General features: G+C 39.1%; 2 protein-coding genes across 6 annotated transcripts in view; one reads left to right on the plus strand and one right to left on the minus strand.

Moving 5' to 3' along the window:
* Nucleotides 1–1,926: 1,926 nt before the first annotated feature.
* CINP (cyclin dependent kinase 2 interacting protein) lies at nucleotides 1,927–8,869 on the minus strand. 2 transcript variants are annotated; one of them, XM_055795441.1, is made up of 5 exons: nucleotides 8,783–8,869; nucleotides 7,526–7,694; nucleotides 6,213–6,339; nucleotides 3,773–3,902; nucleotides 1,927–2,258 (listed from the first exon to the last, which is right to left on the minus strand). In XM_055795441.1, the coding sequence occupies exons 1-5, from the start codon at nucleotides 8,787–8,789 to the stop codon at nucleotides 2,056–2,058; spliced, it is 636 nt and encodes a 211-aa protein (XP_055651416.1). In that variant the 5' UTR covers nucleotides 8,790–8,869; the 3' UTR covers nucleotides 1,927–2,055. The 2 variants fall into 2 exon arrangements, with proteins under 2 accessions (XP_055651416.1, XP_055651422.1); XM_055795447.1 differs by lacking the exon at nucleotides 8,783–8,869 and adding an exon at nucleotides 8,531–8,548.
* The window catches only part of TECPR2 (tectonin beta-propeller repeat containing 2), a 59,603-nt gene continuing 41,200 nt past the window's right edge, over nucleotides 8,844–27,246 (plus strand). For 3 of the 4 annotated variants that reach the window (XR_008745719.1, XR_008745717.1, XM_055795405.1), the window contains exons 1-11: nucleotides 8,856–8,969; nucleotides 13,612–13,896; nucleotides 14,010–14,138; nucleotides 14,585–14,716; nucleotides 15,665–15,822; nucleotides 16,952–17,264; nucleotides 18,061–18,193; nucleotides 19,524–19,994; nucleotides 20,641–21,635; nucleotides 23,096–23,279; nucleotides 25,232–25,405. Coding sequence is in view for 2 of the 4 variants with exons in the window: in XM_055795405.1 (XP_055651380.1) it covers nucleotides 13,663–13,896; nucleotides 14,010–14,138; nucleotides 14,585–14,716; nucleotides 15,665–15,822; nucleotides 16,952–17,264; nucleotides 18,061–18,193; nucleotides 19,524–19,994; nucleotides 20,641–21,635; nucleotides 23,096–23,279; nucleotides 25,232–25,405 (2,923 nt within the window). In the remaining 2 variants the exon portion in view is untranslated. Of the gene's footprint in view, nucleotides 8,970–13,611; nucleotides 13,897–14,009; nucleotides 14,139–14,584; nucleotides 14,717–15,664; nucleotides 15,823–16,951; nucleotides 17,265–18,060; nucleotides 18,194–19,523; nucleotides 19,995–20,640; nucleotides 21,636–23,095; nucleotides 23,280–25,231; nucleotides 25,406–27,246 lie in introns of all 4 variants that reach the window. The other variant, XM_055795417.1, reaches the window with a different exon arrangement.

The following is a 27,246-nucleotide window of genomic DNA, read 5'->3' on the forward strand; positions in this document are numbered from 1 at the left end:
CCTCCAAGAAACAAGAACAAACCACAATTTCCACCTGTGCAAAAAATGAAAATTTGCTTCAATTCTGCCTTCCCTATTGATTTCCACATGCTGGGAAACAGAATACACCTGCTCTCATCTTAAAAGAACAATTCTATAAGCAAACCAAGCTTTTCTCCTTGGAAAGTATTTTTCAGGTACAAAGGTGTTTCCATAGTGACAAGGGTTTGGCCCTACTCAAAGTTGGCTGTTAAACTAGGCGGAACACTTGCACAGAAAAATAATAAAACCCAACAAAGCTATTCATAACTGATTGTACTCTCCTTGAGCTACAGCAGAATTTCTTTTTAGATGATAGAAATTTGGGGTAAGAATAGAATGCTATTAAGCTGTCAGAAACAACCTTCGTGTTGAACAGAGCAATGTAAAGAAAATTTCCAATTCATGTCTGTCTATTCCATTATTGCAGGAAACTCAGGAATTTCCATTACCAAGCTTATGGGGTTTCAGCTTGGAGCCAGTTAAGTGACCCTACTTTTCCTATCAGAAATCTGTTCCAGAATCTCTCGCTGTTTTCATTAGATTTTTCTAGTGCCAAACCACAGCCATGATAGTCATTTCATAGCAATGTGCATTTTGTGTCATTGTCTTTTACTTCAAATAGTTACTTCAAGGAGAATGAAGGGTAAACCTCTGTCAGTGCACAATGAGTCAACACTTGGAAACCCTACATAACTGGGTGAAGTAGGAGATATAAATCAACAGTTTATATAGGAGCAGATCATACAGGCAATCAGTACGTGGGAGGAATTTAGATTATTAATCATAATGAAGTAAGCAGAAGGCCTAAATTCACTATGCATTAGGGATTTAACTAAAAATGATAACACAGCTGCATAGTTTCCACATTCCAATACACTCTTCTGAAAAGTGGTAATTTGCAGTAGCAGCTAACGGTTATTAAAGGCTGGATAAGGGTAGCAGTTTCTCCACACTACCTAGGTCTGACACAACAGTATGTTACAGTGATTATTATGTCTTTAGCAATGAAAGCAAGTAAGGGTATTGAACTCCACTTCAGCATTTGGCTTTTGCATTAACTGTTTTTCCCGAACACACTCCACTCTTTTCCAAGAAAGCAGCATGAAAAAGAAAAGAATTTGAGCCACCAGTTCTTGTCATATAAACTGCTAACCAAAAACATGGGGGGGGGGGGGCACACCAGTAAACCAAACCCACTTGGCATCAGAAACAGTAATCCAAGGAAAAACTCACTGAATCTTATGACAGGAAGCAAACAATATGGGATAAGGCCATGACTGAAGCAGGTCTTGTTTTTATTCAACAGCTGCTTTCATGTAACATGTTTAAAAGAAAAAAGTTAGAATGACTTAAAGGAGACAAGACCTTTTCATACAACTGTGGAATGGTGAGTTGTACTAAAACTTCTCAGGGTGCTAGTTCAGGCTTGGCTCACTCAAGGGTGATGTACCTAAGCACACTATAATCAAAACCAAACCAGAATTTACACTACTGTCTGCGACAGCCTTTCAGAACCACATACCAAACTGTGGATCATTTTGGATCCTGCCTTCTGTGCTTTCCTTTCCTTTTCCCCATTTATAAAACAAGTACAAAAGTGCTAGCCCTGTTAAGTCATGTAAAAAAATGCCATGAAAGATCAAGAAGTGCTGAATTTCTATGGTGAAAAGGGATAACATAGGTATTTTAGAGTGTCAAGACTTGGAAAGTAGTTACATTCTTTGCTGTAGATGTCTATGTGCATTGACACACACACACCCCCCCCAGACCACCACGTAGTGCTTACCTCTCTCTGATTATAGGGGACTCAGCCTCCTAACTGTATCCTCTCTGCTGCACTTAAAATGGATAAAGCAACCAAAACCAGATTGTCCCATGCAGAAAAAAGTTTCAGCTGAGACAAAATAATAGCTACAGAGAAACACTTCTTTTAATAAGCTTTACAAAAACTCAACTTACTTGGTAAGCCTTGCAATTTGCCATTTCAGTTTCATGTAAGCATCGTTAGAAGCAAGCCATGTAACATTTGAAACTCTAGCACTGTCTATGTCCTGTTTCCAGCAGCATGGCTTCAAGTAGTAGTTTGCTGCTGTTCTCAATGTAAGGCTGGTATAACCATGATGATAAATAGACCATCAGCAGATCCTGGTCAGCAGAATGAGCAATTTCTTGTACAATTGTTTGCTTGAGTTGTAGTTCCTTCTTGTACATTTCAGAAAGCTTCAGAGAAACTTCATCTGAAATGGATTGAAAAACCTTTCACACCGACCAGAACATTTCAGCAACTCTCTGAAAGTTAAATTATACTTGTAATATATTGACCATTAACCCCCCCCACCTTATATAAACTATTTGGCGTATTTAGACTAGACATCTTGCTGTTTACAGCATTAATAACATTTGTACACTAGAATATAAAATGCTAAACCATTTCCTCAGCTTTTGGATATATTCTATACGCTTGTAATTTTGACTTGAATCAACTTTTAATTCTAGAATAAGCAGAGGTGTTGAATCTCAGGGCCCACTATAAAATTCAGGGCCCACTATAAAATTAACAATTATAGCTATTCTTTCAAATAACTGAAATTTGATCTTAAAAATTGGTAATGCTAACCTGAAATACAAGCTTCACATTTTAGAGTCACTGTTGATTTTAGCTAATCTAAAGGATGCCCTCACATGCTGTCAGGCACTTTAGCAATGCATGATCACCAATGAGTGATACTGATCGTGAAAAACAGCAGTAAAACAACACAACAGACCAAAACTGAAATAATGTAAAAGCCAATATTGTTACTAGTTATGTTAGTAATACTGGTAGGGGGGCTGAAATATATCTATGTAATAATCTTTAATTGTTTGGCTTTCTAAAAATAACCACACTTTATTTTTAGAGAGACACTGATCTTGTGTTTCTAACTTTACCTGAACTATCACTACCTTCAGGAGGATTTAGTCTTTCATGGAGTAGTGGGCATCATTAAATGATTCAGTCACAACGAGCATTTTGACAGCAGCTGCCTTTCTCATTCTTACCCTTTTAAGCTGGCAGAAACTAGTACATAAGTTTCCCACTACCTTCTGGCAGCGAAGTAAGAAGCAGGCTTTCACAAAGGTATGACTTTTACTTCACACAGAAAGCTGTTGGTGTGCATGCAACCAGGCTTCTCTCTAATTCAAACAGTCTAAAATCTGCGGTAATACCAGTCAGGAGGCAGTATCTTTTGTCATCAAGTGAATGCTAAAAGGATTGATATTAACAATAGACAGTAATCGAACATTTCCTTGCTTGTCTTGACTGACATTGAGATCAGAGGTATTTTAATTCAGCTGCCTGAGAAATAACTGAGGTATAGCTTGCTCTTTGCATTCAAGGATTTCATTTCAGTGTCAAGTAACAAGTCAAGTCAGTTAAGCCTACAGCTTAACACTACCAAGTTGCAAATATGTCTCTCCCTACAAAGGATGTGGCTGTTGCAGCTTGGACACTGTAAGCTGCTGACGAGTTTAGGTTTATGCTGTAATTGTTGCATGTCAGACAATGCCTGGCAATCCATACAAGCAGTCATCAGCAGTAACCCTAAGCCAAGTGCAGCATCCATGTGTTTATTGATTAGTCAATTAAAAAGGAGACAATTCTCTCTCTCTCAGGCAAGGCATCCAGATAAAGGGGTTTATTTTTCAGTCCTAAATAGGATGACATCAACGACACAATGCAATTAGCTAAGATAATCAATGTTTTACTTACAGAAGTATGGTGTAGGCCATGTATGAAAGAAGGGTGCTGTGCAATTCCCAGCTCCGTGGTGGAATGTTTCCAAGTCACAGATTGCTTTAGTAGTCAAAGCAAGCTTTTCCATTTTCAGTTGTATTTTTGTCTGAAAATGATGAACATGTAATGTTAATGAACATCTCAGGAACATGAGGCTACTATAAACTTAAAATATTTTTTAAAACAATTTCTTAAATTTTTAAAACAATTTAATTTTTTAAAAACTATTTCTGAAGATTATTTAGTTTTAACATTTCTAACTCACTTTTTTAAACTCCAGACAGGGATCAAAGCTGGATTTTACACAAAGATTTAATATGAGATACCCTAAAATTCTGAATGCCGCAGATATGACTTAGTGACTCTTGTTTCCTCCATGTAGAAATATATTAAAGCCCTCTTGCATTTTTTCACCTTTCTTTGGGTTTTTCCTGTAGCAGTTTAGTACTGGGGAAAAACATCAGACTGTTTATGAACAAGTGTGGCACGAGCCCTATAAACACATGCATTCTTACATTACCATATCAAGATGACTTGAATTTGATTTCAAAAGCCCAGTGGCAGGTGAGAAAAGCAGCTCAAGCTACTACTGACAATGTATCTAGGCTGATTTAACAACTTGCTTCAAAAAACAGGTCATTTAATCCACTTCCTTCATGCTCATCTGACTTTGTGCATTACTGATGGGGACTAATATTTACAACAAAATAGAGCTTACGGGGAGTATCTTTAAGTCAATAAGTGAAAATATAGATCATAGAATCACCTAGGTTGGAAAAGACCTTTGAGATCATCAAGTCCAACCCTTAACCCTGAACTAAAAAGTCCATCGCTAAACCATGTCGCTAAACACCACATCTACGTGTTTTTTAAACACCTCCAGGGGTGGTGATTCCACCACCTCCCTGGGCAGCCTGTTCCAACGCTCGACAACCCCTTCAGTGAAGAAATTTTTCCTAATATCTAATATAAACCTTCCCTGGCATAACTTGAGGCCATTTCCTCTTGTCCTATTACTTGCTGTCTGGGAGAAGAGACTGACCCCCACCGGCCTATAGCCTCCTTTCAGGTAGTTGTAGAGAGCAATAAGGTCCCCCCTGAGTCTCCTCCTCTCCAGACTAAACAACCCCAGTTCTCCCACCTGCTCCTCATAAGACCTGTACTCCAGACCCTTCACCAGCCTCGTTGCCCTTCTCTGGACGTGCTCCAGCACCTCTGTGTCCCTCTTGAAGTGAGAGGCTGAACACAGGTGAATACTGGACACAGTATTCAAGCTGCAGTCTCACCAGTGCCAAATACACATACGTGGGGACAATCACTTCCCTGGTCCTGCTGGCCACACTGTTTCTGATACAAGCCAGGATGCTACTGGCCTTCTTGTCCACCTGGGCACACTGCTGGCTTATGTTCAGCTGGCTGTCAACCAGCACTACCGGGTGTTTTTCCAACAGCCTGCTTTCCAGCCATTATTTCTATAAACTCATAAGCTGGTACAAACTAATAAGGAATGAAAAATATCTGTAGTAGCTATGTTTAGTACCCGGTCTCTAACACTGGTTGCTTAGACTCCTATTACTTGGGAGTAATAAACAACTGCATCAACACACTTAGCAGTCTGAAAACAAAACTACCTCAAGGGAAAAAAACAGAAAAAACCCTCCAAATTACTGTTACCTTTTCCCACAGAACAAAGTTTGAGGAAAATCCAGCTGCTTTCCTGCTTATTCTAAATACTGGACTAGTATCCTCTCTATACAAAAGAATAGATCTATCATCTTTTTAATGGGCCTCCACTTTGGCAGAAGTCTGTAAAAGTTATTTTTAATAAGAAATTTAAATTACAGTATCAGGCAAAAAAATACTCCTTTTGCTCTCTGTCAAACTGATAGGTGACATTAATTCATAGCAATGTATACAGAAAAAAGGTGGGTTACATACTAATTATCTTACTCCACTCTCTAGAGGAGTTCTGCACAGAAAATGCAGGTAGGCAGACTAAAAATACAACTGCATTATGTCTGATCAAAGACAGCTGCAAGGATATGATGGCAGGTAAAGCACTGCTTCATGCTTTGTTGTTTGTTTTGTTCTAAACAGAGGGAATATTCAGGATGAGAAAACAGCTGCAGTTTTAGAATGCATTTTTGTATGATTCGTTTTCAGAAGATCACTTTATAAAAGGAGATTCAGAATTATAAGCAGAAGGCAGATGTAAAACCAAATTTCAAATTTACCAATCAAGAAAATTAATGGTGCATGCCAGATTTATAGTCATTTGGGTCTGAAGCCAAAGAAGTGTGAATAAAAAAATCCCAATTTTCTGTTTACAACAAATACTTGAGGGCATTTCCTTAAGTCATACTTCAACACACTTGGAATTGATTCATATTGACTAAGACTGAAAAATGGGTGTTACCATATGCTTTAAGGTCTCAACTAATTCTGCACAGAAATTGTCGAGTTCTTCGTTGTATTTTGGAGCTGACTTTTCAGATCCTGTGGCACTGTTATCACATGCTATCTCTAGTTTGTTGTCTTCAAATCTAAAACAGAAACATTAGGCAGAGTAAACAACTGCATACAGCTTTACTTGAGATGTGCAGATTTAAAATCCATGTGGTCTGATCCTACAAAATCTCTCTTTCACAGGCTGATCATGAGAATTCCTAAATAAAAATAGTAAAAGAGATAGCTAGCCATCTGAGCAGTTGGAGTTGGTACCATAATCTTCGGAGGAACATAGAATTACTCTACCTTAGAGCACGTGCTTGAGAAAACAGTTGCAGGTGTTAAGATAACACCTCTTCCCACTTTACTTTCCCCCTGTGTTGGAGGTTATTCTCTGATAACGGACAAGATATGCCCAGGCTTCAGCTGCTCCAGATTGGTGCCTCACTACAAACTCACCTTCATGCACAATTTAAGCTAAGACATTTAACTGTGAACCCAGAGCAGCTAATGTGCAGACACCTATCCTGTCTTACTGACTTTTCCACAGAAGCTGTAAATTTAGGGGAGAAGGAACTGCTAGAAAGTGAAAGCAACACCTGACACCATTACAGCAAAATATTCCTGAACTTGTACCTGTCAGAATCCTGTCAGACAAACCTGTTCAGCTGTCAGGGCTCTGAAGTTTCTTCACAAAACCATTAGTTACAGGTTTTTCTTTACAGCATAAAGAGAACAGATCTACCAAAGCTGGGTTTTGGTTTTGGAGGTTTTTGTTTTGTGGTGTTTTGAGTTTTTTTGTTTTGTTTTTTGTTTTTTATCAGCACTGTTATAACTTTTTTGTCCCTATAAATCACTGATTCTTTCTTAAAATCTGCTGAATTTTTGACTTGAGTAAAATTTGGTAACAATGGCCTTTGTAAATATGCAAAAAGAGTAAGGGAACCCATATAGGCTGAGATCTATAGGGTTAGATTCTAACTTTGTACATTCTAGAAGTTTTTAAACTATGTTATGCATGACTATGTATAATAAACATTTTCAATTTCTTGCAAATATAATTACTTTATGAGATTAATTTAATCTTTGAGACATTTATTATTTGCATGTAAATAGATCACGTAACCAACAAGTGTAAGGGCCGAGTTTGATCTCAGTTAGCTTATCCAGACACGTTCTTTCCCCCATTTCCAAAAAAAAGAACTTTCTAGTGAAGAAAACTGATAAATTTCTCAATAAACACAATCTTTATGCTGTCTTTACTTGTATTATCATACTTACTGCTCACTGATCTTCATGTTGACTATTTTGTTTGCAACAGTAAATCCACTATCATTCAGTCTCTCCCATTTCATCATTAAATTATGCCAGTCTGCTGCATTATCTTTAATTTTTCTTGCACTGACAGATAAAACAGGTCTTCTTGGAGTACCATCAGCAGGACTTTTTGCTGTATGAGAAAATAAAGAAATTCAAGCCATTTAAAGCATACAGAAATAAAACAGTGTGCTTTGACAGCTGTTTGTGTGAATTATTTCCTTGTTTTACTGCTGAATATGGATTAAAGTAAAATGGATTTTACACTAGCTGTCTTCAGTCATAAAATCTAATTCCTCATCTGTCAGCCTTACTACTATTGACAAGAAAATAATGTTATTAAAAAAATGCAGGCACGTTCTGAGATGTGGTATTGCAACATGGACAGTAGTGGCTTTGCAGTACTAATCTAGCAGTCTTCCGTCAACGTACAACAGTCAAATGCTAACGCAGTGTATGACGATAAGAAATCATGGCAGTGATTACTGTACCCGCACAGCACTCATGCTGCGAACATCTGAATTAATTCCCATCAGCAGGTGAGCTTGAAGTGTTTGGGAGAATGCTGGATCCTACAGAAGATGGTGGGTGCTTTACCCCCGAGCATAAAGTCCACATTTTACAAGGTGTCCTTTGAGGCCAACACAGCAACAGGAATCCACTGCGCATTACTCCCTTGGCAGGCCAGCATCACCTCAGCGGGAGGGCTGCTGTCACCTCATGTCACCTTAGCAGGAGTGCTGCTGTCACCTCAGCGGGAGGGCTGTGGCAGCCCTGCCCGCCCAGCCCGCACCACCACACCTTCACGCCTCGGGAAGGCAGGCGGCTGCGAGGGTGGCTCGAAGCTAAGAAATGCCACCCAACGCTCTGCTTGCGCCTTGGCTACTTTTAACTTTTATTCACAGAGACACTTGTAACTGGTCACACGCGCGAAGCCCACACACGTAGCGAGACACAGGTGTCATTCACCTCCCCCGGGGCCATGCGCGACGTGCTGGGCACCTTCCTCACCCGCACCACGCGCGACAGCGACAGGCCGGCGGGCTGGCAGGGCACCACACACACAGGCACACACACTAATTTACTTAGGAAGCCCCCGGCCCCGGTCCCTGGCTGCTCCCCGCTGCCCCTCACTCTCACCCAGGGGAAGGACCGGCCCCGGCCGTTGCCGCCGCTCGGCTGGGCGGGAAGCAACCCCCTCCCCCACACTCCCTCACTCACCCGCCATGGCGGCGCCCGCCGCCCGCGGAAGTGCGCTCACGTCCGGCCCCGCCCAGGCCCAGGCCCGGCCCCGCCGAGCGGCGCAGGCAGCCGGGGGCGCCGCCGCTGCTGCCTCGGGGCCTGGGCGACGCCGCGCTCTCTTCCTCCGCCCCGCCGCTACCTATGGCCGCTCCGCGCTCCTGAGGCGGTGAGTATAGCCGCGTCTCCGCGGAGACGGGTAGGAACCGCCTGAAGGCCCGCTCTCCGGCTCTCGTTTCCCTCTCCGGTCGCCGCCATCGAGGCCTGCCGTGGCCGCCTGTTGCGGGTGAGCCCGGTGTGGCGAGGCGGAGCGGGCTGGCTCTCCCGCCCGTGCCCCGGCGGCTCGTCTTGGGAGAGCGCCCGCGTCAGGGCGCGCTGCGGGGCTCCGGGAGGGTGGCGGTGGGGCGGCCGTTGCGCGGCTGCGGGGACTTCGCCGCCGGTGGCAACACCGGCATGGGCTGAGGTAAAGGCGGCGGGAGAGCGGGGCGGTGGGGCTGGCCGCCCGCCCGGGAGCCCGCGCCAGTGCTGTTCTTCCTCCCCTGTCAGGAGCTGCGACCCCTGAAGCGCTAGAAGGCAGCTCGTGAGGAAGGAATGGTTTGAAACACCGGCCGAAATGTAGAAATGCGTTTAAGTAAGGAAGGTTTCATAGGCAAACTGGGTGTCCCAAGAGCATCGGAGCGAGTAAAGCCAGGTTCCTACTGCCCCTCTCGGCGTACCTGCATGCACAGGACCCCGGGTGCTCCTTTTCCTGGCCTTTCCATCCCTGTCACCTGGGTTTGTTGTTTTGGTTTTGTTTGTTTGGCTTTTTTCTTTGAAAAAAAAAACCAACCCACCACTCTCTTCTGAGCCAAAAGTGCAACGTTTCAGGAGTCCTGTAAAGTGACGTATGGGTCAGTCAGGTAACTGCCACCTGTGTGCTGGCGGGTCCTCTGCCTGCCAGGGGTGCGCATCACCATTCGCCCCTCTGCTTGGCACCTGTTTGCTGTGAAAAGCTCTGGAGATGTGGCAGTTTTGTGGCCTGCTCCTCAGGCTAAAAATGTGGGAAGAATCAGAGAATGAAACCGCTTTTCTTTTTAGTTAGCAGGATCTAGCTGAGATGAGAGGCTGTTGTGTTTAGTGGTGGTTATATATATGAGTTTGTCCGTACTCTGAAGAGCTTAAATTCAAGTTTTTATGCCAAAGAATATAAAACCCCAGAGCTGTTGTCCCTCATGTACACACAGGACACGGGCTCAGAGAAATGCGGTGATAGCTTTAGCCTCCTGCAGTCAATCTGTGGCATACCCTGGCACTGAACCTTTAACCACTGCCTATCTGTTTAACCATGGGATTATCTCTCACGTTAGTTGCCTCTGTTAGGCAGCGTTGAGCCCTATTTCTGTAACCAGAGAAATTTTTTTAAAAATTGCTTTTCAAAACATGGCCTTGAATGCAATATTTAAAAGCTTGTTGGGAACTTTGTGAGTTGAGAAGGAAGGACTGTCTTTGGTGATTGTTTTTGATGTGCAACATAAGGTATTTTTCTCTATCTCTGCTGCAGGGTAACTGCTTAGCACAAGCTGATTTGCACTATACAGCTGTTACGTACTTCAGAGTAGCTGTGGCTGACGCAGAGTGAACATGTGTGTCCAGTTCCAAAATCTGTCTGAGAAAATAGATTATATCCACTGTTTGGCTTTGATCAATAAAGTAGGAAAAACAGATAACAAATAATCCTCAAGCTGTTAATAAAAAGACTACATGTGATACACAACTGTGAGTAGGGGGATGTTGAAGACTTCAGGCTCAAAAGCAGAGAATCGTGGTGTTTATGCAGTTTTTGAATATATAGACCATATTGCAATTCTCTAGTCCTTTATACATTTGTTTTGTGTAGATAAAATTACTTAGTTAGCAGTATTTTTAGGAAAGTGATGATTTGAGCTTTCAGTTTTCATGTAAGCAATGCAAATGTTTTGTTAGTCTGTAAACTACTCAAGATGAAACTAATTTGTGTATGATGGCAAGAAAATTATAGTTTATTAATACATTTTTTTATTGTACAGGGTGAATGGGTTATAGAGAACAAAACTTAATTTCACTTTTTTACAGCTTTGCCATCAGAGAGTATTGAAATCAGATCATACGTAAGTTTTACAAAGAGTGAGAACCCTAACCTGACAGCAGATTTTTTTAAGTTGACTTAGTATATGACAAGAAATAATTCCTCCCAGTGTTTTCTGTGGGGGAAAAACGCCCTATCAAACTCTCCCTTTTTTCTCTTTTTAAATTAAATATAAACTTAGAAAACATGCATCAGGTGGCAGATAGGATTGTTGTAGAGGAAAGAGTTAACGAGTCTTTTTTCTGGACAGGACGCATTTCCATAATTCCATAGTTTTTAATGAATTATTATGTTTTTAACAGTTTAATTGAGCTGGAAGGATAAGTGATGGGAACAAAGAGAGAGAATGAATTTGGAGGACTTGCAAGGTTCTTTGGCAACTGGCAAGTGTGAGAGAGTTCCAGCTACAAAAGCAGCTTCGGATGATGACAGATGTGAATTGTAGGAGTGACAAAAGGGACTTAAAAAACAAAATATATGAAATTTATGAGGCAGTAGCTGGGCAGTGGTAGAAGTTGAGATTAGACAGAGGAAGACTTATATATCTGAGACTCAGGACAAAGACTGGGGTTTATTTTACCAGAAAAAAAAGAAAAAGAAAAAAAGGGCCAGCAGCTAGTAAAATTACTAAACTGGCAAAACAGCATGTTTATAACAGCAAACAAGAGACTTCAGCAGTGGGTTCTCTTTTTATTTAGTTGACTGTGGATAGAAGGTATGCATGATAGAAGCAATGCTGAAGGACAGGGCAGGAGACCTACAATATAAGATAGGAAATAGGTGGTGTGTGAAAATACTGTAAAAGAATGTTGATGCACTGAGGTTATCTGTTAACTTAGTAAACAACTCTGAAAGGAACTCTTTATTCAGAGATAATTTGGACATGTTCATCAGCCAGTCCTTGTGATACTTTATAAAATAGGTGTCATGACAGTAAACACTGGAGAAGAGTAGGATTAATTTCTAAGCTCTAGCAAGCAATAAAATTTATCACAATTAAGAACATCTAATAACTGCACTGGCTTATTTACTGGCAGTTTTTGTAACAGAAATAAAATGTGGGTCCAGTAACCAATCTTTATTCCTGCAGTCTTGTCTAGCATGGGCTTGAATGGGTAACGTCATGCAAGTAATCCTTTTGGATTTAGTGGCATTGTATGTTGACAGCAAGTGTTTCAGGGCCCAAAGCCTGTGTGCTGAATCCTCTTGCACAGCAACTGCAGTAGTTTGAAAACTGAGACATCAGAGGTTTTCACAGTAATAGAGATATTAAACTAAAGCAGCTATATTTTTTCTGATTTAGTTGATATACACCATAAGCAATGTGTGAAGCTGCCAAACAAATACCATTTTCTATCCTTAGGCCCTATTATGCCTAGTTTTTATTTCTCTATCTCACAAATTGCAGTAGGAATACTTTACAGAATAATTTTGAGCATTTAGAAGTGTTTCAACTGGCATATTTCTGTTTTTCATTTCTCTAAGGAAGTTATAACTCTGCCGAAGCTTAAAAAATCTTCAGTGTTACAGGCTTAACAACCATAGAAAACTTTAATCTTTGCAGAAATCCAAAATTCTTGTCTTGGGAAACTGAAGGTATTTTTGGCAGATTCTAAACATCTGTTAGATTAATCAGGCTTGCTTGTGGCAAAACAAAATTCAAGAAGTAAAGTTTCTTTCCTTTTCCATGTTCCAAAGTCATCCATGAGGAGAACAGTTACTACTGCAAAGTATTCTTGTCAAGGCTGTCACCTCATGATGAGAAAAATTACTGGGTTTAATTAAATTTTTTGAATATTTTTACATATGTCATGGTTGTATCAGCTTTTTCTGAAGATACCAATATGTTATTACTATGATGAGCTCTGACTGCATTTTTTTTCTTGAAGGCAAACAGAATCTTTGTTTCCGTTACTCTTAGAAAGATGCCAGAATTGTTCCCTAAGTATATTTACAGTGTCACTCACCAGCATGAAATTATTTGCTTAACCGTAAAGGGAAACACAGGCATATGGTACTTTTTTCCATTTGCTCCTTATCTTTCAAAATTCAGTTGCTACATGGATATTTTCCTGGGTTGGCCAAACTGTGTTTTCTGTCATTTTTGCATTGCCTCTTTCTTCCCGCACTATTTAATTTTTTGGTTGTTATTTGATTGTATAGCAGACGTAGCTCTTAACTGAATTGTTTCTCAACTATGTTTTCCTTGGAGGTGTGGGGCATTAAGGAGCTGAGCATAAATAGTAGTTTGACGGTTTGGTCTTATAGCACTGTCTAATACAGTGAATATCCCATGCTCTCAGTGCTGGGAGGATTGAGGGTAGAGTTTGCAGATAGATGAGGAAATATACCACATGAATTGTTCAGTGTCAGAGCCCTTGTGGTTCTTTCACTAGCTAGACGAGAAGAAATGCTGCATTTGAACTCTACTTTGATGAGCTCACAGCGCAACAAGAAGTGGTTAGCCCATATTTATGGTTACCATACATCTTTAGATATTGGCTGTACCTAAGGCATAAGCTTATTCTATAAAAACAGTTCTTCTAAGAATAATTTACATTCGCTAGAAGAGTTTAACTTGCTTTTTCTTTATACAAAACAAAATCTGAGAATTTCTACATCCCTACTTGCTACATTGTGGCTTTCTGTTAACCATTTACTCTTTCCAAAGAAGTTAATGACATGTCTTTTGCTTTTTGTCTTTCAGATTTCCTTATGTGGTCAAGTAGATGTGTTTATTTCAGCCTTAAAATTGCTGATGTCAGTGCTTGCTATGGCATCTGTGGCTTCACCGGTTATATTTAAGGAGTTTTGTCCCTTATATTATCTTCTCAATGCCATTCCTACAAAGGTCCAAAAAGGCTTTCGCTCTGTTGTGGTATACCTCACAGCACTTGATACCAATGGAGACTACATTGCCGTGGGGAGCAGCATTGGAATGCTTTATCTCTACTGCAGACATTTAAACCAGATGAAAAAATATAATTTTGAGGTAAATATCAACTTTTACTCTTCTCTCTTCTAATGAAGCTGAGTTGCTCAGAATTGAGCTGCTGTTTGTGTCTTATTAACTTTGTGAGTTTTATGTATGGTTTGTTTCAACAGGGGAAGTGTGAATCTATTACTTTTGTAAAGCTGTTGAGTTGTTTCGATGATCTAGTCGCTGTTGGTACAGCCTCAGGTCGGGTTGCGGTTTTTCAGCTTGTGTCTTCATTGCCTGGAAGAAACAAACAGGTAAATCTTTGCATTTGGCTAAACTCCTATGAGGTTTAGTATGGCAAATCCTAGTACAGTGTTAGCATGATTCTTTAGGGTAGTGAAAGTGAGATAATTTTGCCTGATGAAATATCTGTGAATGTGTTTTAGGCTTCATACATTAAGCTTATAAAAGCAATAATCTTAAGGCATACTTTTTATTACAAAAGATACATTTAATCAAAAATGCTTTTTCAAAATGTCTCATTTATAATAAATGGCTGAGCTATTAGGTGGTGGGTTTTGTGGGTTTTTTGGTGGTGTGGGGTTTTTTGGGGTTTTTTTTTTTGTGCTAAATAAAAATTAGAATGACCTGCACTTTTGTACTTGATCTCTCCAATTTATCAGTCAGAGTCACTGAATAGGTTTTGTGTCTCCATTTTCTCTTCTCCTCATTCATGTATTGCTTTGGTATTGTTTCACAGCTTCGGAGATTTGATGTTGCTGGTATCCACAAAAGTAGTATAACAGCTTTAGCTTGGAGTCCCAATGGAATGAAATTATTCTCGGGAGATGACAGAGGGAAGATTGTCTACTCTGCCCTAGACCTAGACCAGGTGAGCATTTATTATAGAGGCCTTAAATCTCATTTACAATTTTCTGAAAGAATGCTTGTGTGTTTAAATATTTAGCAGTTAGTTAAGTGTTTAGTATCACGTATTTAGTTGGCCTGCTTTATTGGTACACATACACTTGGCCAACTGTGCACACACCCAAGGAGATAGCCTTCGCAACTGCCTTACCTTTTAAAAAAATAATGGATTTTAAAAACAAAGTGGTGATCCTTCTTATTTTACCACGTTCCCGTCTGAAATGTCTGAAATATTTTCCTTCAGCTTTCAGCCAGTCTGTCTTTTGTTTGGAAAGGGTGCTTTTGAATGATGTGATGTTGCTGATTCACTGTATTGAAGAAGTACTTTTGTTCAGAATTGTTCAGTAACTCAGTGTAGAGTGTAGAATAAAGGTAATGTTTGGTTTCTGCTGGGTGACTAGCAGACTAGTCACGGGTAACTAGTGTTACCAGTAAATGGGATTTTGCTAAGGTCTTGTTAATACAGACCTGGGATGTCAGCAAAGTAAGTACTAACTTGAATTTCTGTATGGGAGAGAAGTTTAAATAACAGCCATTCTGATTTACCTACGATTGTCCCTCATTTGATTTGACAGAAAGGTTTAACATCTCCAAACGTAAATATTTTCTCAGCATTGTATGGCCTGGCAGTGGAGGAGAAGGAAGAAAACGTGCCCTAGGGTTCCTATTGATTTCAAGTGAAATGCGTTAGCTAATGGTCCAAGAGAAATCAGATTTCATAGTGTGCCACTGATACGCAGTCTGACTCCTCTCTTGTCTGCATAAGGGAACTCCACATTCATTAAACGAACTTTGTGCAGCCGTAGTTCAAAAGTTTTCTCTTTCTTGGGCCTATTAACTTCTTTGCAGTGTTAGTTATTACTTTATATTTTTAGAAAGGTTGACTTGTGTTAATTGTATGTATCTTTAAAAGGGTATTTGCAACTCCAGCCTTGTATTGGAAGAGCCATCTTCAATTGTGCAGTTGGATTACAACCAGAAAGTGCTGCTTGTCTCTACTTTACAACGGACTCTACTTTTTTACACAGAAGAGAAATCTGTGAAGCAAGTCGGAACACAGCCCAGAAAAAAGTAACCCTCATAAAATCTTGGTGCAGGCACATCTATTAATTGTAGCTTTTCAGAGTAGATTACAGAAAGATTGATCTAAGCAAGTGAAATTAATACAACACAACAGTCTGCTCATAAAAAGTTATTGCAGTAGCTATGTGTGCTCAAACATGAAACAATTCTACCTACTTAAAAAGTACATGGTTGCAAATATGTCACAATCGTATTTTCAGGGCAGTATTATGCAAAAAAATATTTAAGATGTTTTCTCATTTTTTTTAAACTGAAATCACCGCCAAACTTCCTCTGTGGTCCTTCTTCGTTTACTGTGACTTGTTCTGAGCAAGCATTGTGATCAGCTCCATCTAACGTGTGATGTAATATCTGATTCAAAAAGCAAGTCAGCACCCCAATTTCACTTATTCACTGAAGTGAATTAAAAGGAAAAATGCGTAGCAAGCACTTAGAGCTGACTCAAAGGCTAGGAACTTCTTGTATGACTTTCTGGCATCTTCTATTGTGTAATCTCTCTTGGATATGAAGGAAGAGGGCACCCAGTCTTAGAACAGCATGTCTGACTATATCTGGAAGTAGAGGAAATTGAAAGGTTTGTAAGGTATCTTTCAGGGATATGAGTTATAAGAGGAATACCAAGCACCCACCATCTTATGTACGAGGGGTTTTCTTGGGTGCTAGTAATAGTGGTTTTATGCATGAGACATGAAGATTTTAACATTTGAGGTCCATTCTGTGCTTCTTGCAAGGAGAGGTTATCAGTTTCTTAGCATTAGTTTGTGGTGTTTTTCTTGGTTTTTTTATTAATTCTGGGAGAAAGATTGACTGCATAGTAGGTTCTTTCTTGGATGGATAAAGTGTACTGTTAAGGCTATGGAGCTTATTAGGAGGAGTCATTTCACTTGCCTAATAGGTGTAGTGTGTGACATCTAAAGCTGAGGGAAAACTTGTTATTTGGAAGCACTGTTCTTGTGTTACTGTAACCAAATTTGTACTTCAGAGATTTGACCGAATACTTTGATTAAAGACTTTTATTTTTCATAATTTACATTTGTAAATTTGTGCTGTTAGTTTTAAAAATTGTTTCTAAGTGGAGTATATAGCTTTTAAAATAAATTCTTCTTTTTCATTTTAGCACTGGCAAATTTGGGGCATGTTTTATACCTGGCCTATGTAAACAGAGTGACCTGACGCTATTTGCTGCCAGACCTGGGCTTCGTCTCTGGAAGGCTGATGTTCATGGAACTGTTCAGGCCACATTCATATTGAAAGATGTATTTGCTGGAGGAATAAAAACTTTTGAACTGTATCCTCGTTTGGAACCACCTGACAGAGGAAGTTACAGCTCCCCAGAGAAACACCTTGGGCTTGTTTCGTGCTTTTTCCAAGAAGGATGGGTCCTGACCTGGAATGAATACAGCATCTACTTACTAGACACTGTGAACCAGGTAGATAAATGTTGTGGGTGCATATTTTGTTTGTTACTTGTTTTTGTTTGTGCTATGCCGTGAGACTGTCTTGGGGTTATTCATTACACTTCTATGGTTTAAATCTGTATTTAAACCTAACAAAGAAGACTTTATTCTCTCCCTCTTCGAGTTGTCATTGCAATGATAGGCTCACAAACTAGCTTGGTATATTATGCATAAAGATTAAATATATTTAAAACTTTCAGTCTGGATGTTAACATCATAATTTTGGTAGTTAGAAAAGCATATAAAAATTCAAATTAGTAATGCAAAAAAGAAGTTTTTAGGTTGATAAACGTGCCTGGAACTGCTTCTTCTTTCCTTTCTACTACTGTTGGTGTCTGCAAAAAACCAAGTACTACATTTTATTTGGTATAGAGTGAGCTGTTAGCTATTTTGTCTTCTTAAAAGTGTGTAAGAAAGTGAATACAAGCTATTATCTTTTTTTCTAAATAGTTTTGAACATTTGTACTGTGACTCTTTTCTGCCACCAAATTGTATGTTAAGTTCTAGTTATATTGTTGCTGTTAGTTTGGACAGAGAAAACTAATAGATGTAAATTAAAATTAGTACAAAAATTAGCAGCACCACAATTAAAGGGTGCTTTCTTGTTCCTTTTTTCTATTTTCTTTCTTTTTTATAAGATAAAATCTTTATTCTGTAACTATGTATGTTGATTAAATTCCAGTGAATGCTTTTGTTAAGAGCACCATCTTGTCCAAACAGTGTGTTTGATCTGATGCCAATTACTTCTTTCTGTGTTGACTCTTTATAGGCTTTGATTGGTGGCTTGGAAGGATATGGTGATATTGTGTCTGTGTCCTGTACCAACAATGAGATTTTTCTCTTAAAGGGAGATAGAGACATAATAAGAATTTCAAGTAGACCTGAAGGACTGTCATCAATAGGTTTGTATAGAGTAGCAAACTTTATGTACCCCATGCAACATGGTGCCTATTGTACTTCTTTAATACTAAAAAAGCCAAAGCCACAAACCAAAACCCCCACAAAAACCTTCAGGTTATTGCAAAAACATGCCAGATTCTGTAGAGTTACTTACCCGTTTCTACGAATTATATTTAGAGATCTGATTTATCTGCTCATCGGAGCTTGTGTTTTGGCTGCAGTGAGAATGGGGGTATTAAGAAATTATAGTTCCCTTTTTTTTGAGAGTGGATCATCATTATCCTAGCCAGGCATCTCTAATCTGTGCATTTGAGACCTTATTCTAAACCACAATGCTGAAGCAATCTGGATTCCTGATCGTGGTTATCTCTTTACTGATCAGTCTTGATTGTCCGAGCTGGAGATGCCAGAATATGTTGGTTCTGTGCCACCTGTCACCACCCACATTCTGGGGAAATCTCATCCTTCCCAGCAATGAAAAAGAAAGAATGGCAAAACCCCCAAATAATAGTCATTAAAATTCCAAAAATAAATTGAGAGTTTATTTTCTTATTTGTTGCCATCTGACTTCAGCATCTGTGTTACTAGAACTCACAAGACGGGGTTAATAATACTTCATTAATGATGGTGCTGTCTGATTTCTCAATCTTAAAGATTATAAACACCATTATACAGCATATTATGCTCACAGGTCTACTTACGCATGTAAAGTACTCCATCTTAGCTTTGTATTAGCAAAATGCTAGTAAATATGCTATGAAGTCTCACTGAATTCTAGAGAACTTTCTTATCACCATGTATTAGCAGTAGCTTTAGTCATTGAAGCAGTACTTTACTCATAAACTTTGAGGATTTTTTTATTATTTTAATCTTAGCATCCAAGTATATTTTGAAAGGAGCCTTATTGAAGTATATTTTCTTCTAATTACCACAGTGGTTAGTCTAGTAAATTTTCCTTGATTTCCCCCCCCCCCCCCCAACATACTGAATGTTTTAATGAAAAAGTTAAAGATACAGGGTGGCACTTCAGTGTGTTGCACTGTTGGGTCTTAGCTAAACACCTGTACCATTCTTCATACCTAAACATAAATTCAGAATTTTGTTTAAAAAGTTTGATACAGGCTTTGGGGGATTGATGTTACTAAAATGATTTTATATAGATTTACTTACGTGAAGTTTACATTGTGCATGTGGATATACATATTTGAAATGTTGTGAATTTAGAATATTTTTGTGTTGCATAAAGCTTCTTTTCTTTCAATACTCTCCAAGTACTATGCCTCTACTGATTTGATGCACTAATATTTATACTTCTGTTTTTCTTTTGGTCAGTTTCAGATGTGAATTCAAAATTGCTGAATCCTTTAACGGATACGAGTCCTAAATTGCTGACCCCGTTATCAGTAGTTGCATCTGTATCATCTAGCCCTTCAGTGGAAACAGATAAAAAAATGGTTACTTCCCCCTCAGTTATGGATGATAAAAATTACTCTTATTCTTTAGTGAAAGATGATCTGGAAACTCCAACGCTATCAGAGAAAAGTTTTGATAGAGTGGGAGACTTGAGCAGTGAGACAAGAAAAAGGGTCTGCTCTGTAGTAAGTGAATCAAGAAGCAGGAGCAGTTCAGTAAATTCTGTGGACAGTGGCTCTAGCTTTATGATATGTGCAGACCAACTTTCAGAAGCTCAGAGAGAAGGTCAACTTCCTTCACAACGGTTCAGCACAATCAGCTCTGAAGATTTTGATCAAGAACTGATTGTAAAGCCAATTAAAGTAAAAAAGAAAAAAAAGAAGAAACAGGGTAGGTCTAGCAGAACTTTCTCTGCCACTACTCATTATTAGAACATGTCATTTCTGATATTACACATAAGAGAGTGTGTTTGACAGACTTCGTTTATATTGTATTGTCATGCTCTTGAGCTACATGAGTGGTTGTAGGGGGCTGTTTGTGTTTCAGATGAAAGACGGTTTTGAAAATGATAAATTGAAGTCTTTTTAGATGTATTTGTTTATTATTTTAACTTTGGTTTGCTTTGTGTAAACATGCTTAAGGTTCCAATGTATGGGTTAATGGCAACATACAGTGGATTCTGCTTCCAGTTTTATATTGGAACTGTGTAATATCTGTTCATCTGGTTTAGAATATTTGACAGTGTCTTTCTTAGCTGTGCTTTTTAGTTTGTAGAATAGTGTACTTTATTATTTTAATTGTTTACTGTATTAATGTTACAACTTTTAAATGTTTTGCTTTAAGACTTTTTTGGCTTTATACTTATCCTTTAGTGTTGAAGTTGAAAAAAATCATATGTTGAATTTTAGATTTAACTCTATCCCCAGTGATAGAAATATTTTAATGTTTGTCTTTGATTCGGAATTTAATAGATTAAAAAAAAATACTATCCCCCCCCCTTTTCTTTTTTTTTTCTTTTTTTTTTTTATGAGAACAGAAAGCGGGACCAGGAAAACCCACAGCTCTCTGGAAGGTACACCAATTTATGAGCGTCAGCTTTCTGGTGATAGTCCACATTCATTGAATGCAGACTCCTTTTCCATGACTTCCAGCCTAATGAGTGGCAGCATTGATCATTTGAGTACTGGATCTCCAGATCAGGAAAGCATGTTCAGTGTGGAGTCCCATACAATGTTGCAAGAAGATAACTGTTCAGAAACTTTCAGTGTCCTACAGTCTCCTGAGTCTGCGACTATACTAATTAATGAAGAAAATGGAGATACGGTTGATTTACAGAAACTACCAAACAGTGATAGTGGCATGGGTACTTCAGCTATTATAGACACTTCAACATCTGTCTCTCCTCTAATCATTACAGAAGACTTGACGAGCAGTGTTGATGGTGAATATAATGGTAGTGTGGTTTCTGCAAGCAATGAATGCTGTCTTGGAAAGCTGAGCCAACAGGAGGAGCAGGATTTCCCTACACTGTGTAAAATAGATGAAAACTTAGATAAAATGGAGCTGCAGGACACTGAAAAATCTTTTGAAGAGCCAGACCTTACAGACCAAATGTTTTTGGAATGTGACAGTGTACTTGGTGTTCAGAAATCGCTGACACCAAAGGAAAGTGGTGAAACTGGTAGGGAAGACCAACAGCAACTCTCTCTAATACACAGCGCTCTGGCAGATCCTTCTGTGCTCCACTTTGACATCTCTAACGATGTTTATTCAGATAACAGTTCCATTTCTGGATGGAATTTTCAAAGTGCAATCAAAGCTAAATCTAGTACTAGCACTGCTGAATGGGTAACAGATACTCATGAAAGTAAGACTGAGAAATCTGCCTCAAGTGATGAAGAGGATATTTATGGACATGGATTACCGTATTCATCCTCAGAGACTAGCATGCCTGAAGTTGGTGCTGGGCTTGGTTCCCAGGATGTGGCCAAGATAAGCCTAGATGAAATGGTGCTGTTAAAATCTGATCAGGTATATGTCTTCAATTTAGTTAAAATACATAATTGCAGCATTTCAAAAGAAACATTAATGTAACTTCTATCCTTCTTTAGGAAAGCAGGTTTTTTTCTTAGTCGATTCAAGTAAAAAAAGTAAAGCATAAAGCCAAACAGCAATATGTGTCGTAACTCTTACAAAATGTGATGTATCAGACTTGAGAATGGTAGGTGTGCTTACAATGTGAAGCTGCACTGGCTATATTATTCCCAGCTCAACAAAAATGCTGTCATAAAGCCATCCGAAGACTGAACAGTAAAACCAAGTCATGCTTAAAGGCTGCTCCTTGTTTGGGCCTCCGCTAGCCCAAATTCTCCACGATGCTATTCCCAACTTCATCTGACTTCATGGGTAATTAATGCTGATTACCTCAAATGGCCGGCCCCTAGTTAAAGGATCATTTTACCTGTAAATACTCAGAATAAGGATTAGTCTTTCTCTGTGCCCTAGGTAGCAGTTAGTACTATTTAAAATATGGACATTTTTCCTTTTCCTGTTAACCTCTTTCCTTCATTGTTATTTCGTGTGTGAACATTTCCAGAAATAGTAATTCTTGTACAGAAAAGAAGTACTAAAATTAATTGTAAAATCTGCAAAACTGCCAAAATCACTGTGGGTTTTAGCAGAACTCTTCCCGATGGAAACAATTCTTCTTGGTTGTGGGTTTTGTTTCTTTTTAAACCTGTAACAGCCTTGTACTAAGATGAACCAAGTATTTGTTGATAAAGGTTGGGTTATAAGTTGATGGTGTCGTATCTAGTAACAGGTGCAGGCCAAAGTGTAGAAGTCTTTTAGTTTCAGGTTATGATATTCTTACACTCTGGAATGTTTAGATAAGCTTTACAGATGCTTATGTTGTAGGTCATGTATGTAGTGCTTGGGTTCACCTCATGCAAGCTATCAAAATTTTAAGATAGCAGTCTTTAAAATTCTGCAATGCGTGGCTCCTGTACCATACAGAGAGCATCAAAGCTGGATGTTTAGCTGTCTCTGCACTCCAGCTATCTTGTTCCCTTTGCTCATAACTTAATTTATGGACAATAAATGATTTCCTGGACTACAGACAGACTGAACATTTCTATATATTCCTTTTCGCATCTGCCGTTTACTTTAAGTATGTGTTCTTTAATTAATACAAGAAGATTTTCCACTTTTTGGAAGTAGGTGACACTGTGGAGGGGGTTGTGGGTTGTTTGGGGTTTTTTGCTAAAACTTTTGTTTTAGCAGTCTTACTTGGCAGTACATACTATCTTAAAGAACACTGAAAGATGTAGTTTTATTTTGCACAAGGCAAATTTATTATTCATGATTAAGGTACTTGGGAACCTTAAGTTCAGATCTTCTTTAATCAAAATATGGAAGCTGCTGTGTATATGTAGCCATTTTCTTGTGCGGTTTGTAGACATCTGACACTGTTCTGACTCTACAGTTTTTAGTTTGCAGAGAGCTGGATGGGATACTCTGGCCCTGGTTATGGCATCCTGAGCCTGGTAGTCTCCGAAAAATATATTTGGTGCCTGGACTACAGAGGCAGCCTGTACTGCAGTGCCCTTCCCGCGGCCGGGCTGCGGTGGCAGAAGTTTGAGGATGGTGTCCAGCAGGTGGCAGTTTCCCCCTCAGGTTGGTTGGCATCTGCCCCACCGGGACTTCCGAAGTACCAGACTTGCATAGAATTGTTTATTTGCTTTGCTCTCCTGTTTTTTTTCTAATAACGGCTATTATCTAATTAGGCGAAACTTGGGCATTTTTCTGAAAGTACAGATACGGTTCAGTGTATATGTAAATTCCACATAGGCAGTTTAGTGTGTGGGGTTGTTTAAATAAAGTACTTCCAGAAACTTGGTGGTTTGGGGCTCGTTTCATGTAAAACTAGCGTGGGGTTAAAAAAAAAAAAAAAAAAAAAAGTAATTCAAGGTGATATGACTGCATCTTCGCTACCTCTGCATACCATGTTCTAGTTTAAGTGGCTGTCATTCTAACAGGTTCACGTTGCATTTTGGGAAGTTTTCGGCATGTGTCTGCCTGATTAAAGTGAACTTCAGAAGTAGCAGTTCAGTGGCAGGTGGAGATGAATAAAGAGGTCCTTGTCTATACAAAACCTTGGGTTTTGTTACAGAACTGCTTATGATTCCCAAATTTAAAATTCTTTTTGTTGTAAATGTAGAATGGTTTTGTGTGGGGGTTTGTTTGTTGATTTGATCATTTTTTTTAATACTAAAGAAAAACTTTCAATTTTTGTGTGGTTGGAAGTGAGGGTTAAGTTTGATTAAAATTAAACAGGTTTTGACTGTAAACTCATGTCACTTTTGGCCTTCCAGATTGTTCCAGGACTCGTGTGAAAATACAAGTTTCTCAGACATTTTCTTTACTTAGTCTCCTGCCTTGCCACTACTTTTCTTCCCCTGTCATCTCTAAAACCATGTGTCAATCTTGCCTTCTCTCTGTAGGGGAAGATTTGCTATCTGTTTTAAGAAGAAAGATCTGTAGCTGAGCTTTCTTATGGACAAAAAAAATTTAGGAGTAGCTACAGTAGGTGAGATCATCATGGGTTCATCCAGCTCAGTATCTTGTCCTTAACAGTGGTCAAAGGCAGGTCAAAGGCCTGCAGGAAAGGAACAGGCTAGCATGTATGACATTTGCCCTTGGTAGTTTCAGACTGCAGTTGGTGGCTCAGAGATTTCCTGAGCAAAAGGTTGTTGCTCTGTGCTTATTATCCTGCAGTTCCAGGAACTCACCCAGTTTTCCATTGAACTCGTGCAAATTTCTAGTATCCACAGTTCCCCGTGGATATATTGACACAAGAGCATGTTAATCACAAATGTCAAAATGGAATCAAATGCTACCTTGTGGAATTATTCAAAGGAAGTTAATATGACAATGCACTGCTCTGGTATGAGCCAGCATGGATGCCAGTCAGTACTTAAGTTTGGAATTCTGTTTGGTTTTCTTATTCTGAGCTGTCCTTGCTAGTTTGAGTGAGGAAAAGTTCTCAAGTTGGATTTGTGCAGTTGCATTGCTGCATTTTGTCTGCTTGTGACATGACATGTAATGAGCAGGTAACAGTGCTGCCCACTGTGATGTGCACACCTGTTCAGGTATTTGTCACTCATGACTGGTCCACAAAAGTTATGTTTTAATGCTAGTATTTGTAAACAGTGAAAGTACTACAATTAACCCCTTTTCCTTTATGTACTGAGGATGTACCAACATAGTACAGAAGCAAGCCATGAACTTCAGTCTCTTAATAGTAGGCTTATTTGCCCTTGACATGGAACTTGTTTTGTTAGTTTACAGTGTGTAACTAAGGAGAAGTAACTTGCATTTGAACATTTAAAAATTGTACATACTCTAATGGTAAATGCATTTCAGGAATTCCTAGTGAAGTTAGCCACTGTTCTGGTCTTGCTTTTTAACAAAGAGACAAAAAAGTTGTTTAAAACCTCGCATTTTTGTTTAATGCTACTGGTTTGCCTTTCCCCTGGGATTCATTTAGGTGTAGGCATGAGAAGTCAGCTGTCGCTGTTACAGTAATTGCTAAGTGATACTATGTTCTGTCTTAACTCCTCATACAGGGGCTCTTCTCTGGAAGATCGAACAGAAGACTAACAAAGCATTTGCTTGTGGAAAAGTAACTATAAAAGGAAAACGCCACTGGTATGAGGCTTTACCCCAGGCTGTATTTGTAGCTTTAAGTGATGACACCGCCTGGATTATCAGAACAAATGGAGATCTGTATCTGCAAACAGGTACCTGAATTAATTGCAGGTTCTTTGAATTTTTGTGGGCTAAGATTTTGAGTTCAAGTCTATGGAATGGAATGGTCACAATTTGGTTTAAACTTTTATCCACCACCAGGACATAGGGAAACCTTTTTAACTTGAGAAATGGTTGGAAACAGTTGTGAGATTCTGGGTAATTAGGAGACTGGAAAAGCCAGTTCATGGCCACTTATTTTTTTTGTGCCAAGTGGAGTATCTACAGTATAGAGAATTTATGATATTGGAAGGATATGGGATAGATGCAGATAAATAAAAAAGGATTGCAGAAAATACTGAAATAATATCCTTGCCTTGAAAATGGTATGATGCATCGAAACAGCTGAGCCTGAAGTGGGTTTTCTTTTCTTGCTTTAAGGATTTTAACAAAGTTTTAAGAAGAAATTAGAAAGGTGATGAGATAGTGTGTGGCTGTTCAGAAGAAATTCAGGTATGGGGGGCAGAGTAGGGGAAAGTAGAAGCTATGTGTTTTGAAAAGCAGAAATCTGTTGGAGGTAAGAATTACCACTTGATAATGAAAGGAAGATATTCTGAGATAGAAGATCATAAAGTGCTTGGAAGTATAGGCAAGTGGTATGTATTTTACACGATAAAGAAAGTAAAGCCAGTGGAGGAATATAACAGGCTGTGGAGCAGCAATCATCACAGCTGCCTTCTCACTTGGATGTGAATGAGGCAAGAATCAGGAAAAAGGGATAGTGCAGTGGCAACTTTGAAGTCATGGCCTTAGCTTTATCTGCTTCAGTGAATAGAAGAGGATGCATTTTTTAGGTGTTATGCAGACAGTATTTGGGCGAAATACAAGGAGGAAGGATGTAGCTCCAAGTTTGAGAGTTAAGGGATAAGAGTATCAAGGACTCTTGGGCATGCAGGCTTTGCACAGAGAGCTAAGTTGGTGACAAAAAATTACAAATAACATGATGAAGGAATTACTGGAAAAATAAGAGGAGGGCTAGGTAAGACACACTAAAGCAGGACAGCATTCTAGAATGGCTATCAAAATTCTTATTTATCTTCTATTTAATTCTGGTACTCTTCTAATTTCTCTTGTAGATTTAATTGCTGTAGCACAATATAAAAATTCTTTGTGATTAAGAAAACTGTTGAAATGCACAACGTTGTTTCAAAGATACTGTACTCTTAAATTATTTTCTTTTAATTAAGTGTAGTAGTTAAAGAGAAATCAAGTGTCCTGCTCAAGGTCCATGCGTATTGCCAACGAGCATGGGTAGTGTTGATAAAGAGTGAACTTTTGTTGCCAATCACACAGGGCTCTGTGGAGGTTTTATTCTCTATATTCTGTCAATATTATTCTTCCCTGCGAGAGATTGGTTTGATTACATCAGCTTACATTCTGCTGTTCCTAGACTTCTAAATTTGTCTTCAATGCCAAAAAGAAATTCTCAGTATATGTCTTGTTAATGTGAGGCAACCAATGATAGCTGTTCCTCCAAGATCTTTTCGTTCTTTCCACTGTTCTGTCTTAACTTCCGTAACAAAAGTGTGTGCTCAGAGGTTTAAAATGAGCATTCTTTGTGTTATTTTAGAATATCATACAGAGGAGGCTGTTCATACTTGCTTCGGCATCATGAGAAGGTTAAGCAAAATCTATGGCTCTCGAGGAGTTTCCCATGCAGCTGTGTAAATGAAGTGTAATTGTGAAGATGACATGTTCCTGTAGATAATATGTATGAATGCGTGCAAACTTCCCATAAATCTGCCAGAGCCTCTCCCCTTCTTTCAACACTACACATTGTGGCATGCTCTTTTTGTAATTTCTGCCACTATTCAGATAGGTTTCCTCTTCTCCT

The sequence above is a fragment of the Falco peregrinus genome, chromosome 1 (genome assembly GCF_023634155.1).
Source record: "Falco peregrinus isolate bFalPer1 chromosome 1, bFalPer1.pri, whole genome shotgun sequence".
Taxonomy (NCBI): domain Eukaryota; kingdom Metazoa; phylum Chordata; class Aves; order Falconiformes; family Falconidae; genus Falco; species Falco peregrinus.